The 18155-nt window shown below is 38.9% G+C and overlaps 1 protein-coding gene across 4 annotated transcripts in view; it reads left to right on the top strand.

Annotated features, from left to right (window-relative positions):
* DPY19L3 (dpy-19 like C-mannosyltransferase 3) overlaps positions 1-18155 on the top strand; it is a 79206-nt gene that overhangs the window by 38159 nt on the left and 22892 nt on the right. For all 4 annotated transcript variants that reach the window (XM_025914632.2, XM_086689565.1, XM_086689566.1 and 1 more), the window contains 4 exons: positions 11817-11948; positions 13331-13432; positions 15165-15238; positions 15407-15565. In XM_025914632.2, the coding sequence (XP_025770417.1) occupies positions 11817-11948; positions 13331-13432; positions 15165-15238; positions 15407-15565 (467 nt within the window). The remainder of the gene's footprint in view (positions 1-11816; positions 11949-13330; positions 13433-15164; positions 15239-15406; positions 15566-18155) is intronic.

Here is an 18155-nt window from a genome sequence, read left to right on the forward strand (position 1 = left end):
CGTTGTTTGTCTCACCATGTGTGACGGCGGTATGCGCCGCTATTATTTAATTGCAAGGTGTTTTTCACCTGCAGAAATTCGTTTTAATGTATCGTGTATGTTTTAAAATTTGTTCATCATTAGTAAAGTAACAGCAACTAAGTATTCTCTCAGTGTAATAAAATATTCTCTCCAAGTCTAAGGCAGCAATAGAGTTGAATACAGAAGAGTCATGTTCATTTATTCCATGTCCAGAGAGACCAACGGTCTTTAGAGACTGACTGAATCTGAATTAGGAAACATTAAAGCCAGCCAGCAAGTGGACGTTGTCCTAGGCAGCTAGGACAGGATAGGCACGTCAGGGCGTCACCACCCACGTAAGACATTGTCCCATCCGCAAGGGTGTTGCTACAGCCTGGGAGATATAGAGACAGCTAGAACAACTAGATGTCTGTATGTCTGTAATGTTAATTTGTAGTAATAGGGAGTGCTGAAGTCTAGAAGAAGGTTCTTTTCAGGCCAGAAAGCTTCCACAGAAATGGGAGGCTAGGGCCGGGCCACAAATGAGAAGAGCAGAATTCGGATGGAGTGTGAGGGGGCAGGTTATGAAGGTAAAATACAGGAGGGAAAGCAAGTCGGTGGAGCAAAGGTAAAGCGGTGTTTCTGTGTGGAAAGTATGTATACGTGATACTAAATCATGGTTATAGAGCTCCACGTGCCTCAAAAGCCTCGTGTACAAGTGAAGTGAGTCTGTTTATATTTGCTTTTCCTGTTTTGTAACCTGTGTACTTTGGTCATGGTGACCTGTAGGCTCCAGGGAAGGGGTGCCTGGTGCCTCTGTTCCTCCTGGGCCGCATTCCTAGGCCAGCTGGTCTGCCTTTCTCTCTTTGTATGTAATACTACGTTTCCTCCCTTTCCAGCAAGTACTTTTCAAAAGAACTCTGTGCATTTTCATATAAAAAATAAATACGTTGAGCTATTTTGAAAACAAATACATAAAATTTTTCTGTAGTGTAATTTCACAGAAAAGCCTAAAAATGTGCTTTCCCTTTCCCTGACACTTTCACTTCTAGAGATTTATCCTTAGGAAATAACAACCATGTCCATTTAAGTTGTGCCGTAATAAGAAAACCCTAGCTGGAAACAGTCTAAGTCAATGGCAATAGAATATTGTTAAATAAATATGGTATATTAGTGCAACAGAGTATTACATAACCTTTATTTTCCCTATCTGGTTTTTAAAAGTAAAACACATATAGGGAAAGTGAGAAAAGTTTCTGGAAAGATATACATCCAAGCATTAGCAATCAGCTGTGTGATTGATGTTCTTAAATTCCTTTTGTCCTTTAAATCTTTTTAATTTTTCTGTAAAGAACACGTGTTTCTTTTTCTGTTTTCTTTTAAACTAGAAAACAGAATAAAAGATACAGTTTTGACACAGTTTTGACGTGTGCGCGTGCACACACACACAAAACCAAAGAATAACAGTTAATTTATGTCTTACTTGGTTCTAAACTTTGCTAAACTTTTATCATTGAAACTGTGTCAATGTTAGTGGTGGTCACTGTAAGTATGAAAATTTAAGGAGGGGCAGCTTAGTAAGGAAAGAATCCTGAGTTGCAAAACCAAGCTGCTTTTATCAAGTATGAAAATAACTAGCTCTTTAAATTTCGGCAAGTGGTTTAACTTCTTGCAGCCTCAGTGTCTTTATAAATTGGAATCACTGATCTCTAATCATGCCAAATGGGAGAGTCAGAATAGTTGGGAGAGAAAAAGGTAATGCAGATTCAGAGCCTGATGTGGTGACAAGAAAGAGTAGCCTCTTCAGTGTGTGTCATCTTTTCATGGTCGATGGAAAGAAAGAAACTCTCTAACCATCAAAAGCTCAAGTTTCACTTAGAAATGTGTATAGGCTTTGAAACTATAGAGCAGAACAGTTGATGGTGTTATAAAGCATATACTTTTTTATATTAAAGCCCAAGAATATGGAGGCTGATAAAGTTTTATTAACCCATTGTGAAAACAACAAGACGCATTAATGATCACTACCTAAGAAGAAATTTTAAAGTACTCCATGTGGTTCCAGACAAGATAGAGTAAATGCACTCCCCTCTATTCCTCCCACTAAGTACAACTAAAAGCCCTGGACAATATATATAAAAGAAACATGAGAAGATTTTAAGGGGCGAAGAAAAGAAAGCAGGCTGCTTAGAGCCCCGGCGACTGGAAGAAGAACGTGGCAGTGGGTTTCTTGGATTTTCCTTTTGCCTCATGTATCCCAGAGTAGGTGCTGGAAAAGTCGGCAACCAGGAAACCCCAGTGGACTCCATCAGAAGTCCCAAGATAAGCCAAAGGACCAGAAAAGGGGAGGCGGGATATCTCTAGCAAGATAGAAAACCTTTAGACATTGATTGTGTACTTAGCCAAACACCACGGAAAAAGCTTCACTCCCACCTCCATCGGCAGAAGTTCAGTGGGGAAGCTGGACTTCCGCCCTCACCCAGCTGTAACAAGATAGTCCTCACTTCCTGCTGGGGCTATGTCAGAAGAAATCTATTGGGGAGGCAGCGCTTTCACGGTCTCCCAGAAGCGTCAGTGAGGGCCACATCCAGTGGTTAGTGAGATATCCCTTCCCTTCATCCAGTAGTAGTGACATATCCCTTCCTCTCCCTGACAGGATGGTGTCGGAAAAGACCAACAGGGAAGCCAGAGTTTTAACCACCATAAGCCTTGGGGCACCTGGGTGGCTCGGTCGGTTGGACGTCTGACTCTTGATTTCTGTTCAGGTCATGATCTCACCGTTTGTGAGTTTAAGCTCCACATCAAGCTCTGTGCTGACAGTGCAGAGACTGCTTGGGATTCTCTCTCTCTCCTTCTATCTCTGTTCCTCCCCAACTTGTGCTCCCTCTCTCTCTCTCTCTCTCTCAAATATATAAACATGAAAAAAACATTTTTTTTTAAAGTAACAAACCTCCTTCGCTCCCTTCACCCTCCCCCCGACCCCCAACAGTGTCAGTGAAGGGCCATGTGAGGAGCAGTATGGAGGCGTCCCTTCCCTTCCCAGCCAGGATGGTATCAGCAGAAGCCTTGTAGGGAGCCTAAAGTTTCATTATCTCCCAGCCATGAGACACCCCTCTCCCCTGTCTCCCAAAAGTCAGCAGAGGCCAAGTGGAAAACCTAGATCTAACCCCATCTGGAAATAATGAGACTGCATCCTTCTTCCCCCACTGGCATGGCACAGAGGACGCCTCCTGATACAGAAACTTAAATAAGATCCAGAGTCCAGTAACATAATACAGTGCAAGTGAAGATCACTTCTTATACTAAGAACTGGGAAAATCTGTCTTGAGTGAAAAGAAACAATCACCAGATCTCAACACCAACACACAGAAGTTGGATTATCTCACGAGGAATTTAAAGCAGCCATTATAAAAAATTTTCATTGAGCACATACAAACACTTGAAACAAATTAAAAATATAAACTCGCAACATACAGAAGATACAAATAAGGAGCATATAAGAAATTTTTTTGCTGAAAAACTCCAGTAATGAAAATTTAAAAACTCAGTAGATGGGCCCAACAGCAAAATGGAGTGGTCAGAAGAAAGAACCAATGAGGGGCACTTGGGTGGCTCAGTTGGTTAAGCGCCCGACTTCGGCTCAGTTCATAATCTCATAGCTCGTGGATTCGAGCCCCACATCAGGTTCTGTGCTGACAGCTCAGAGCCTAAAGCCTACTTCAGATTCTGTGTGTGTGTCTCTCTCTGCCCCTCCCCTGCTCATGCTCTGTCTATCTCTGTCTCTTAAAAATAAACATTAAAAAAAAATTTTTTTTAAGAAGAAAGAACCAGTGAACTTGAAGATAGAACAGGTTAGAAATTACCTAATTTGAACAAGAGAAAATAGAGTGGGGAAAAAAAAAAGAGCAGCCTCAGGTTCCTGTGGGACTGTAACAAAAACTCTAATATTCTTCTACTCAAAATCCCCAAAGGAGAGATCGAGTGTAAGACTGAAAAAAAGTATTTGAAAAAGTACTTTTTGAAGGTGTTTGAGAATTTCCCAAATTTCACAAAAGATGGAAACTTACAGAATCAAGAAGCTGAGCTAATGTCAAATAGGCTAAACCCAAACAAATACATGCCAAGACACATAACAATCAAACTTCTGAAGACTAAAGATAAAGAGGGGTGCCTGAGTGGCAGAGTCAGTTAAGCATCCAACTTTTGGTCTCAGCTCAGGTCTTGATCTCAGAGTCATTAGTTCAAGCCCAGCATTGGGTTCCACACTAGGCATGAAGCTTACTTTAAAAAAATAAAAATAAATAAATAAATAAGATAAGATAAAATAACATTAAATAATAAATAAATAAATAAATAAATAAATAAATAAATAAATAAATAAGAAATCTTAAAAGCAGAGAAAAACAATACTTATCCAAAGGGGAAAACTAAGTTGAGTGACAGCAGGTTTCTCATCAGAAACAATGGTGCTGAAAGAAAAGAATGGTTAACCCAGGATCCTATGCCCAGCAAAAATATCCTTCACAGAAGGAGGAGAAAAGAAAACATTCTCAGATGAAGGAAAAGAGTTTGTTGCTCATGGAACTACTCTAAAAAATGGCTAAAAGGGGGCGCCTGGGTGGCGCAGTCGGTTAAGCGTCCGACTTCAGCCAGGTCACGATCTCGCGGTCCGGGAGTTCGAGCCCCGCGTCAGGCTCTGGGCTGATGGCTCAGAGCCTGGAGCCTGTTTCCGATTCTGTGTCTCCCTCTCTCTCTGCCCCTCCCCCGTTCATGCTCTGTCTCTCTCTGTCCCAAAAATAAATAAACGTTGAAAAAAAAATTTTTTTTTTTTAAAAATGGCTAAAAGAAGTTCTTGAAACAGGAAATGATAAAGAAGAAATGTTGGGACATCAGGAACAAAGAAAAGGCAAAAGAGTAAAACTATTAATAAATAAAACAGACTTGCCATCTCCTCTTGAGTTTTCTAATGTATGTTTGATGGCTGAAGCAAAAATTATAATGTTGAATGTGGTTCTCATTGTATGTAGAAGAAATATCTAAGATAATTGTGTTATAAATGGGAAGAAAAAAGGGATTTAAGTAAAGTTTCTATACTTGATTCAAACTGGTAAAATAGCCACACCAGTAGACTGTGGTAAGTTATGAATGTATAATGTAATAACCCAGAACGACCATTAAAAAATCTGTACAAAAAGATAAATTCAAAAATACTATAAATAAATAAAAATGGAATTCTAAGAATGTTCAAGTAACCAACAGGAAGGTAAGAAAAAGAAAACAGATGAAAAACAGTGAGCAAACGGAAAACAAAATGACAGGTACGACCTAACAAATCAATAATTACATTAAAGATGAATGATCTAACTACAACTACTTAAAGACAGAGATTGGTAGAGTGGGTTAAAGAAGCACAAGAACTTATTTCAAACACAACATTAAGAAGATTGAAAGTAAAAGAAACTGGGAAAGATAACACTATGCAAACATTAATCAAAAGAAAGTAGTAGTAGCTATATTAATATGAGATAAAGTAGGTGTCAGAGCAGAGAAAATTACCAGGACAAAAGGGTTATTATAACAAAAGGGTTAATCTACCAAGAAGACATAGCAATCCTAAATATGTGTGCACTGAACAGTAGAGCTACAAAATATGTGAAGCAAAAACTGGCAGCCAAAAGGAGAACTAGACAAATCCACAAATAAGTTGAGGACCTCAACACCCCTCTTTCAACAATTGATAAAACAGAAAATCATTAAGGATGTAGTACTTAACACCAGGAACAGGATGTAATCAACATTTATAGAACACCACACCCAATAACAGCAGAAGAGCCAATGGATTGAATCAATAGAGTCAAACTAGAAATCAGTACAGAAAGATTAAAAAAAAAATTATAATACTTAGAAACTAAACAACACACTTCTAAATAACCTGTGGGTCAAAGAACATCAATATCTATGGTCTCAAAGCCTTGAGATGACACTGAACTCAGTGACAAAAGGCAACCTTGTCATATCAAACCTTGTAGGATACAGCTAAAGCAACAATAAAGAGAAATGTATCACATTAGAAAAGAGGAAACATCTGAAATCAGTAATCTAAGCTCCCACCTTAAGAAATTAGAAAAAGAAGAGCAAAATAAACCCGAGACAAGCAAAAGGAAGAAAATAATAAAAGCAGAAATCCGTGAAATTGAAACATAAAAGCAATAGAGAAAATCCGTGAAATAAAAAGCTAGTTCTTGGGGTGCCTGGCTGGCTCAGTTGGTGTAGTATGCAACTCTTAATCTCGGGGTTGTGGGTTCAAGCCCCACGCTAGGTGTAGAGATTATTTAAAAAAAAAAATCTTAAAAGCTAGTTCTTTCAAAAGCAAAATTACAAACCTCTAGCCAGACCTCATATGGCCTTGGAGCGTTAGAAACTCAATCTCAACTCATTTTGATACCAAAGTTTGAGTCTCTGTTCTAGCCTGTATTATAGCATAGTTAATTAAGAGCACAGATTCTGGAACCGGACCACCTAGGTTTGAGTGAGTTGATATCTTTGAGTCATTTAGAACAAAACTGCCTGGTATTTTATGAATGTTACACAAATGTTAACCATGGCTAATTCAAAATGATTCTGGAGAGGGGCACCTGGGTGGCTCAGTCAGTTAAGTGTCTGACTTCAACTCAGGTCACGATCTCGCAGTTCGTGAGTTCTAGTCCTGCGTCGGGCTCTGTGCTTACAGCTCAGAGCCTGGAGCCTGCTTCGGATTCTGTGTGTGTCTCTCTCTCTGCCTCTCCCCCACTCATGCTCTGTCTCTCTGTCTCAAAAATAAACATTAAAAAAAATTTTTTTTAAATGATTATAGAGAGCAGGAGCAAGACCCACTGAAGAAAATTCCAGTTACTCTACATAGAAAGAATATATTAATGCTACCTCGTTTCTAAACTCTACTGGACTAATAAAATCTGAGAACAAACATCAGATCTACCACTGATAATTTAGGACTTTCTAATATGCAATACTACTCAACGTTATATTCCGGCGGCTCACTAGCAATGTTTCTTACGAACCTTGAATATCGTTACATTTATAAAACCATACAACCTTGTTGTAACACAAACTGTTCTTTTTTCTAGAAGTATGCCTATTTGACCCAAAAACTGGCAACACCAGAAAACACCATAACTTAAAAAGGCAAACAAAAAATTGTTTTATTTTTTTTAAATGTATTCGTGAGTGATTTGTTATCCTTAAAGAGGATAATGAGGAAAATATTTGCACTCCAGTAGGAAAGAGAGCAAAAAATACAAATACTACCTAGAAGGAAAAGCAGCAAAAAGAATAAAATACTTTGATATAACTTGAACAAAAGAATTGCAAACTTTCTTCTACACTGCAAGCTACAAAACATTGAAAGTTTTAAAGACCAACATAAGTTAGAAGAATACTCATGTTTATGGATTGGAAGGCTTACTATTTTTAAAATGACAGTACTCCTAAATTGATGTACAGATTCAACACGATTTCTCTCAGAATCCCAGGTGATTTTTTTTTTTTTTTTTTTTTTGCAGAAATTGACAAACCAATCTTAAAATTCATGGGAAAACCCAAGGGACCCAGAATAGTTGAAGCAGCCATGAAAAAGAGGAATAAAGTTGGGAGACTCACACTTTCCAATTTCAGAACTTATTTCCAAGCTACAGTAATTGGGACAGTGTGATACCGGTAGGAGGACAGACATAAATCAGTGGAATAAAATTGAAAGACCAGAAATAAGTCTTCACCAAAAATAAACAATTGATTTTCAACAAGGGAGCCAAGATAATTATGGAGAAAAAGTAATCTTTTCAGCAAATGGTGCTGGAATAACTGGATATCCACATGTGAAAGAATTAAGTCAGATCCCTCCCTCCCAACCCCCCCCCCCCCACACATACAATAATTAACTCAAAGTACAGCAAAGACCTACTTTAAGAGCTAAAGCTATAAAATATGGAGAAGACAGGAAAAATTCTTCATGACTTTGGAGTAGGCCAAGCCTTCTTACAAGGATCAGTACCAAAAGCATGAGTGACTAAAGAAAAACATGGGTGAATTGGACTTCATCAAACTTAAAAACTTTTGTGTTTCAAAACAAATCATCGAAGTGAAAAGACAGCTCACAAAATGGGAGAGAATATTTGCAAATCCTCTATCTGATAATGCACTTCCAGGATATATAAAGAACTCTTTCAGCTCTTTCAATAATAAATACGGGCAAAAGATTGGATAGACAATTCGAGAAGATATGTAAATGTCCAGTAAGCACATGAAAAGATGCTCAGCATCATTACTCACTAGGGAAATAAGTCAAAACCAAAATAAGGGGCGCCTGGGTGGCGCAGTCGGTTAAGCGTCCGACTTCAGCCAGGTCACGATCTCTCGGTCCGTGAGTTCGAGCCCCGCGTCGGGCTCTGGGCTGATGGCTCGGAGCCTGGAGCCTGTTTCCGATTCTGTGTCTCCCTCTCTCTCTGCCCGTCCCCCGTTCATGCTCTGTCTCTCTCTGTCCCAAAAATAAATAAACGTTGAAAAAAAAAAAAATTAAAAAAAAAAAAAAACAAAATAAGATACACTTTCACCCCCACTCAGATGTCTAAAATCTAAAAACAACAACAAAGACAGATGATAAGCGTTGGCAAGGATGGGAAGATGTTAGAACTCTCATTGCTGGAGGGATACATAGAGGGTGCAGCCTCTTTGGAAAACAATTTAGCACTGGCTCACGTGTTAAACATAGAGTTGCCATGCGATCAGCAATTCCACTGCTAAGTAACATACCCAAGAGCAATGAAAACCTATATCTGCATAAAAATTTGTACATGAATGTTCATAGCAGCGTGATTCAGAATGGCCAGAAAGTGGAAACTACCAAAATGCCCATCACTTGATGAATGGGGTAAACAAAATGTGGTACAACGGAATATTATTCAACCGTCAAAATTTAGAATGAAGCACTGATACATGCTACAACATGAAGGAACCTTGAAAAAACACTGTGCTACGAAGCCAGTCACACAAAAACAAATATTGTGTGGTTCCACTTGTATGGAATGTCAAAATATGCCAATCCTTAGAGGCAGAAAGTAGATTGGTGTTGGATAGGAATGATGGGAAGGAAATAAGGAGTGAGGACCTACAAAAAAAAAAAAAAAAAAAAAGGAGTTACAGCTAATGGCTATGGAATTTGGGGGGACTGGGGAGATGATGAGGATATCTTAAAATTAGATTTTGGTGATGTTTGCACAACTGTTAATACTAAAAGTCAGGAATTGTTCCCTTTAAAAAGGTGAATTTTATGGCATGTGAATTCTATCTCAATAAAGCTATTAAAAAAGAATAACTATTCCTTCGCTATCTAGTAATTGTACTTTTAGGAATCTGTCCTAAGGAAATGCATTCATTCGTCCCTCCAATATTTATTGAGTGTCACTGTCCTAGTGGGTGTTGTTTTAGGTGCTAGCTATACAACAATGAACAAATTAAGGAGCTACGGAAGCCTCCCCACCCCCACACCTTATCATGTTTTCAGTTATGTGAGGTCAGCCACGGTGAGAAGCAGATAATCCACCTCTGACCTATAGCCAGAATGACAGTAGTAGCCTGATTCAATGTCACATGCCTGCATCACTCACCTTATTTCATTCATCTCATCACGTAGGCATTTTAGCATATCACAAGAAAAAGGGTGAGTGCAGTATAAGAAGATATTTTGAGAGAGACTACATTCCCATAAATCTTGTACAGTATATTGTTACAGTGGGTCTATTTTATTATTGGTTACTGTTGTTAATCTCTTACTGTGCCTAAATTGTAAGTTAAACTTTATCATCATGTACAGGAGAAAACATACTATCCATCCATTCGGTGCATTCATGGTTTCAGGCACGACTAGGCAGGAGCCCACTGGGATCTTGGAACAGATCCCTCGCAGATAAGGGTGGAGGAGTGTAATCAGATACAATGATTTGAGGACTTTTTCAAAAGGATGTTCGTAATAACATTAACTTCAACAATAATGAAAAGCTGGGAACAAATGATCCACTGGCAGACAAATTACAGCATATGGTAGAATGTTATGTAACCATTTAAAATTAAGTTTTCACAGAACAGTCATTGATGTGAGAAAATGATACAATATAATGTGAAATAAGGAAAATGCCACATGAAATATCCTACCACCACTATGAAATCAATATTATTTCTGTAGGTAATGATGTTGGATTTTGATTTTAGAGCCCACTTTTCTATCCATTATTGTTTCTTTTTTTATGTTTTCCTAAATCTCCTATAATGAAATATTGTGCCATTATAATCCTAAAATCCACATTTCTGTGAACAACCAAGCAAAAGCACTGAACCGTTACAGGTGTTGCCTTCTAAATGCTTGTTATAGGTTTGTTTCCTTTGAAGTTAAGAAAACAAAGCTATGAGGGAAATCTGGTTTGCTGCTGAATGAAAGTGGGATTTTTCATATGCCGATATGAATATGGAATTGTCCAATCTCAAAGAGGAGAGAGAGTATCAACTCGTTATTAGAGGCTGTCAGTTTTTCTTTGTGGCATATTTTCTGTGTTCAAGTTGGTGGAGTTTTGCTTCTTTCATATCCACCTGTCAACAATTCTTATACACCGAGAGCTGTCGTTAGCGAGTGCTCATTATGTGCTAGGCATTTTAAAACAGTACCACATCCGGTCCTTCCGCCAGGCCTCACGGCAACTCTGAGGAAGGTGTAAACATCCCTCTTTTGCACATGAACCAGTTCCAGCACATGAAGGTCACACAGCTGGTTTATGTCAGAATCTGCAAGCTAGCACAGGTGCTACTGACCCCAGTTGTGGGTTTTTTTTTTTTTTTAATGTTTATTTGTTTTTGAGAGAGAGACAGAGCATGAGCGAGAGGGAGAGACCCAGAATCCAAAGCAGGCTCCAGGCTCTGAGCTGTCAGGACAGAGCCCGACGTGGGGCTCGAACCTGCCGACTGCGAAATCACAACCTGAGTGCAAGTCAGATGCTTAACTCACTGAGCCACCCAGGCGCCCCGACCCCAGTCGTGTTCTTGACTGCTGCACTGTGCCACCTTCTAGAGACCCCCCGAAGTGGAAAGTCGAAGGCCTTGCTCCAGGAGGGCTTTTCAGCCTGATGGAATCAGGTGCACACACAGAGAAAAGGAAGCAATAGGATAGTCTGGAGTGTGGAAAATTCGGAAATAACAGAACACCAGAAGATTCTGTACATAGTAACTGTAAGAGAATTTAGAAGGAAATTGCGGACTGCATTTGCCCATTTCCAGAATATGTTTATGCCATTGTCTGCTTCCTCTACTTCATATTATCTGTTTGTTTCCTCTTTAACTAATGTTACAAGGTTTAAAATGCAGTATATCATGGGGCGCCTGGGTGGCTCAGTCGGTTAAGCGTCCGACTTCAGCTCAGGTCACGATCTCACGGTCCGTGAGTTCGAGCCCCGCGTCGGGCTCTGGGCTGACGGCTTGGAGCCTGGAGCCTGCTTCTGATTCTGTGTCTCCCTCTCTCTCTGCCCCTCCCGTTTATGCTCTGTCTCAAAAATAAATAAACGTCAAAAAAATTAAAAAAATAAATAAAATGCAGTATATTAAAAGGTAAATAAGCAGTATGTGTATGATTTTGGATTTTAGATGGAATTGCTTGAAGCTAGGTGTGCTTTCTGCTTTATTTGTAACTTGAAATGTATCCAGCCGGCTAGTTGCCCACGTGCCAGCATGCGGTAGGCTTCTGATAAAGTCTTTAACCACCTAATCTTTGCTTGTTGCAGGCGACATGGCTGTATGGCATACAAATGACAGGCTTGCTCTTGGTGTGCATTCTTCAGTTTTTTAATTCTATGATTCTTGGATCATTGCTGATCAGTTTTAATCTTTCAGTATTAATTGCAAGAAAACTTCAGGTAGGACATTATTTTTGTCCTTTAAGCAAACTCTTTTTTAAATTGTGTGGTTGCTTGGGCCTTATTTTTATACAGCACACAAAGGAAAATTTATGACCAGATTCCCACTGAAAAGCACCGGACCCATTATTTAGGGGTTTTTTGTTTTGTTTTGGGTTTTGGTTTTGTTTGTTTGTTTGTTTGTTTGTTTGTTTTTATGTGCACGGTGTAGCATCTCTGTTTTCAAGCTTTCTGATGCGCCACCCCTTGTTTTGACATTTACTTTTGTCTTAGAGAATTGGAATCTCAGTTCAGGGATTAGCCAGAGATGCTTATTTGAATGCATGCCATTGATTTAAACCTGAAACGAAGAAGAAAAACTTTTTTACTTCTGGTGTGTGTGAATTCAAGAGTAAGAAGAACCTGTTGCTTGGGGACATGTGTTCATCCCAGTGTCTTTCGAGTTGCTGGATACCTTCTTATTGGCGACACAGTAGCACTGCTCCCTACCGCAGCGTTCCGTATCGTGGTATTGATTTTTAAGTGAATTTAGATTAACTCTGAGAATTTTGAGAATCCAGATACATACATTCAGAAATAAGGGGACATTCCTAGAGTGTCACATTTGAAAACACTGACCTGATATTTTGGTTTTATTAAAGAATTCAAATCTCTTAAAGTTACATGAGATTTAATTTGTTTTTCTTCACATAATGTCACAAGGCCTGTTTGCTTTTTCATAAGCATATGAGAAACATTTCTCATAAGTACTATTATATCAAGAAGCTGTTTTACCTTCTGCTTTAGGAAGAAAATATCCTGTCATGGACAAGCTGTCACAAAGATTTTTTTTTAAAAAAGGCCTCAGTTGATGATCTAAAACAATAGTTCTCATTCATCCTTCTAACTTTAGTTATAAATAAACATCATGCCTATTTAATTCTTCAAAATTATTAGATATTATTTGATGATCTGTAAAGTTAATCTGACAGTTATAAGAAGACTATTATAAAGAGCACAATTCATCTTTTATTATACTGGTAGGTCTTTAATTTGCTGTGTCATCTGTGATACATGAATTAATGGTTAAATGACCACAAGATTTGTTCAGTCAGTGTATCCTGAGTACCTCCTGGCAGACTCCATACTCTAGTTGCAAAGGTCTAAAAAAAACGACTAGGACAGTTTTCTGACATTATGAAGCTTATTAAGGGATTCATTTACATTTATATTAGACGTTTACACACATTAAGACAGTATATAACCTCGTGAAAAGTAGGTGATATTTTCCACATATTTTCCCAGTATGTTGCATGATCTCATGTTTTAAATCCTTAAGTAATCTCATCTTAAATGTCTCTGAAGTAATTTAAGAATTAAGACTCAGCTGTTTTCATTTCTAGAAAAATCTGAAAACTGGAAGCTTCCTTAATAGGCTGGGGAAACTATTATTACATTTATTTGCAGTTTTATGCTTGACACTTTTTCTCAACAACATTATTAAGGTAGGTTAATAAAATGACATTTAATTTATGAATTAAAGTTACCTAAAGAATGACCAGTTCTCCTTTTAACAAGCTCAGTTTTCACTTTGTTTCTGAAACAGTTATTCTCTATCTCAGTCACTGATTTCTGCTCATTTTTTAAATATGTTCTAACCTGAACTCCCTTTTTGAGTTACTACACTTTTTAAAAGCTCAACTTTAAAGGCATTAAACAAGTGTCTCTCTAATTTTAAAAAATTCTACTTTTTAGAGAGCATTTTCTTGCACTGTGGTACAAAGAAAAAGATGACATGGTTTTCACTGGGTTAAGTTGATAGATGAACAACAGGCAGGGCGCCTGGCTGTCTCAGCTGGTGAAGCGTGCAACTCTTGGTCTCGGGGTCATCAGTTCGAGCCCCACGGTAGGTATAGAAGATTACTTAAAACAAAAGAAAAGAAGAGAGAGAAACTAGCTTTACTGTTGGAACTGCAGTGATTTATTGAAACGATTTTGCCCCTCCTGGCAGGCTGGTTTCATGGCAGGAGACATCCGCATGTACGTTGGCAGTCCCTCTTCCTGTCTGTTGACTCTCAGAGACTCTCACTCATCCGGCCACATTAAACAGTTCCACTCCAGGTCCTTGTCGCTAGTTCTTAAACCCCACACAGTTCAGTACTTATCAGAAGCTTACTTGAGCTGAGCAATCAGCGTTTCCGAAAGATTGGCTGAAAGATACGCGGTTCACCCATTCCCCCACTCTAGACATTTAATCATCCGTGCCTGAGTGAAGTCAGTAGAGCGCTGCATGCCTGGACCATTGATTCTTGACTTCCCAAAGAATACCGTCTATTGAGTCATACTTGATGTCTTGCCAGCTACATACAATGAGAGGAATTAGAAAAAATTCGTCTTTGAGACTCCTGCTGTTTTTTCCGTACCCATGGGGAAAATTTCTCTTGAGTCTCAGTCTTAGGAGTGTTAGGATCTGTTTTGAGCAACTAGTTTGTTTTAATCTTATGACCTGTGCTTTTATCTCCCTCTGCATTTGCTAGTAGAATGTGTAAGCCCAGATTTGCAGCTCATCTCTAGCAAACGTATTTTATGTACTAACCTCACTTCTGGATTCATCTTACTTTCTTTTCTATCTTCATTTTCCTTTTGATAGAATTTCTTGACCGATTTATGTTATATGGATTTTTGTAAAGCGTTATGTTAAAAATAAAATGATGTGAATTAAAATCCTAATCACTAATGATATGCGCTGGCATTTGTTCACTCTGGGGGCCACCACTGAGCCTTCAGTTGTCATTGTGTGAATGAGTCTTCTATCAATTGTGTCTCCAGACAGAGACCCCAAAGGCAGAGAGGCCCTGTGGGCTCTATACCTGTTTGAGGTCTCAGATCATCAAATTATTGGTTTTCTGATAAAAAAAAAAAAATTGTACTCATCTGGCTTCAGCCATCTCCTTCCTGAGACCAAAGAAGCTCATCTTTTATCTATTTTACGTGTTGAACTTCTTTATAAGGTTGAAAAAAGTGATTCTGCTTATAAAAAGGGGGGGCGGGATAAAGGAGTGTAAAAGTCACTGTGTTAGAATTCCTCATTTCTGACAACTATTGAGAACATTTGCTATAAACACACACACGCAGTCCTGTGAAACTGGACACCAGATGTATGTATTCATTGGGAAATTACCAGGAAATCATGCATAAGGCGCTAATAGTAATTTTCATTTTCTCCCTCCCTGATAGAAAATTCTTAATCTGAAGTCAGACGAACACATATTTAAATTTCTGAAGGCAAAATTTGGGTTTGGAGCAACAAGGTATGGCTGAATTTAAAATTTATGTTTGCTTTTTTATATTAAATCAGCAGGGACTTTCAAACTTCATAGTGCCTTGAACTATTAATTCCAGGCTCATTTTGAGGAAAAATGTGTGGTTTACTTATCTTGTTTTGAATTTAATATTTTGCCTTTTCATTTGTTCCCTAGAGATTTTGATGCAAATCTGTATCTGTGTGAAGAAGCATTTGGCCTCTTACCTTTTAATACATTTGGAAGGCTCTCAGATACTCTACTTTTTTACGCTTACATATTTGTTCTGTCCATCACAGTGATGGCAGCGTTAGCAGTCGCCTTCCATAATCTCAGGTATGGCGTGTTTCGGAAGCCTATGCTGTGCTTTAACGAACTTGCTCTCTGTTGCCAAAAAAGTGCTCAGTTGAAAATCAATCTATCAGACACAGATGCGGTATTGTGCAGCTGAAAGGGGCACGTAGCCAGTTTAGATTGGACTCCACTTAGTCATTAACGATGGACCAGCTAAGAGATAGCAAAAAGCAGGCAACGCCGAACAGGCTGTCCCCTTTGAGCCCTTCCCGTATGCCCCTTTCTATAGACACAGGATACTCAGAGGACTTACTCTACAGGGTTTGTGGGAAGTTAAAATGACATACAGTGCTTAGAATGGTGCCTCACGCCTGGAACATTCTGTACATTTTATATGTCATTAGCTCGTTTTACTATTAGTGACTCATAGTCTCTCTTTGGTTCTCATTGTTAGTTTTCCTGTTGTTTTTCTGCCTTTCTTTGTCTAGCTGCCTTTTTTATTTCTCATGAAGTATCAAGAGTTAACTGTTGTTTTGTTGCATGTTGTTAAAGGGCTTGTAAAGTTGGAGTCCACCAAAGTCTTCAGCAATAATTGGCTGTTTCTAAAAACTTAACATGTCTACTAATCTGCTAAAAGAAAGAGCCAGGGAGTATAAAGACTTTTTAAAAACGTGTGGAATACCTACCTACAAGGCTGATGGAGGGCTTCTGCATTTACTGTCCGTGTTAAATTGAAAGAAAATTAAGTGTAAGAAATTGAAGCTGCTGTCATTTGTGAAAACTTAATGAAGCTCAGAAGGAAGCCCTTTTTCTCCATAGTTATCTTGCCAATTAAGGTGCTGGTGGGCTGTGATTCGCAGCCACCGGAGAGCTGTGCTGGAGAAGGGCATTAAAATGAGTCCAGATCAGTTGAGATGTTTTATGATTATTAAGAGAGTGAAGCAACATTGAACCATGAAAATACTTCATTGACTATAAACTATTTTAGTATCTTTCAGAAGTGTTCTTAGCCTGATCTCTAGCCCAAGATAAAATCCAGCCCTGTGAAAATAGATGGAAATTATTCTAGACAGTGTAATTTAATATTATTCCAGACACGCCAAGTGTCGGCAGGACTCTAGACTGCATGCAAAGCAGGAAGTTGAGTTGGCCTGCAGTATTTTGTGAAAATGTCTGCCATGCTCAGTGTGAATCTAGGAGCCGTCTCTGCAGGCTGACTTGGTGTATGATTGTGGGTGAGGTTTTAGAACATCCTCATCTACCACATAGGGGTATTAGAACCTTATTAGAGGAAAAGTACTACATTAATTAAAGTAATTTAAGAATAATGGTATCTTAAGATGAACTTCTAAGTAATTTGAAGGCTATTTTATCAATGCCAAGTATTTAAAATATTTCCACCATCTCGGGGCACCTGGGTGGCGCAGTCGGTTAAGCGTCCGACTTCAGCCAGGTCACGATCTCGCGGTCCGGGAGTTCGAGCCCCGCGTCAGGCTCTGGGCTGATGGCTCAGAGCCTGGAGCCTGTTTCCGATTCTGTGTCTCCCTCTCTCTCTGCCCCTCCCCCGTTCATGCTCTGTCTCTCTCTGTCCCAAAAATAAATAAACGTTGAAAAAAAAATTTTTTTTTTTAATATTTCCACCATCTTAATACTAGGAAGGATGATACTGTTCTGTTCACGCAACACATCTGTGTTGGTGTAAAGGCTACGACTGAAAAGGAATTAACTCATGGGCTCTATATTCATGGGATTAATATGAGCTTTCCAGCTTGGCCAGGGAGATGGGGAGAGGTGTTGCAGAATTCTCTCAGGTATCAGGGGAAAATGAGAACATATGTTCTTGTCTGGAGCAACCTTTTAGTAGCAACATAGAAGCCAGGGTTTGGGTTGTAATATATGACACCTAAGTAAAGATTACTACCAGTGGTGAAAATTACCTTAGAATACCAGTTTAATTTTCATATGTATCTAGGGTGGTTGAAAGGATTTCTAGGGAAGAATAGTTTTCTAGTTACATGGAAGCCTCCTACGTATCCAGGTGTGTTGGATTTTATGAAGGCTAAGTGGGGCCTTTACAAGGCATTGCTTTTATCTGAAACTGATGGCACTTCCTGTTGTTTCCTTATGCCCTTGACAACACACTGGACGACATCCGAACCCACTCGTCCATCTCAGCATCTCTAAAGTGGGGACCACCAGAGATGACAGTATGTGCCTCCCCGGTATGACCCAGTTTAGAGTACAGGAGGTCCCCCATGGAGTATTCTTGCCAAAATAAATGAACCTGACTCTAATAATTAACCTCTAGATCTAATTATAAGTTTATAAGCAGGGTGGGCATAGAGAAACGTATTAAACACCACCACAAGGAGAAAATCAGCCAAATCCAGAAGGTGGAAGTAGTTACAGGACAAATGACATTTCTTTCAGCCAATAAACAGCTTCAAAGCAGAGGATACTTGTTTTGACTGAGAGATAACTTAAAGAGACGTTGATGAAATGCAGTGTGAAAGCTTAGGGTCCTAATTCAAAGAAACCACCTGAAAAAAGCAATGGCGGCACATGAGAAACAGAATACAAAGTGGGTGTTACGTGATAAGGAATTATTGTTAATATTATGGGTATAATTACT

This window comes from Puma concolor, chromosome E2, assembly GCF_028749965.1.
Source record: "Puma concolor isolate L17-30 chromosome E2, mPumCon1.1.hap2, whole genome shotgun sequence".
Classification (NCBI taxonomy): Eukaryota; Metazoa; Chordata; class Mammalia; order Carnivora; family Felidae; genus Puma; species Puma concolor.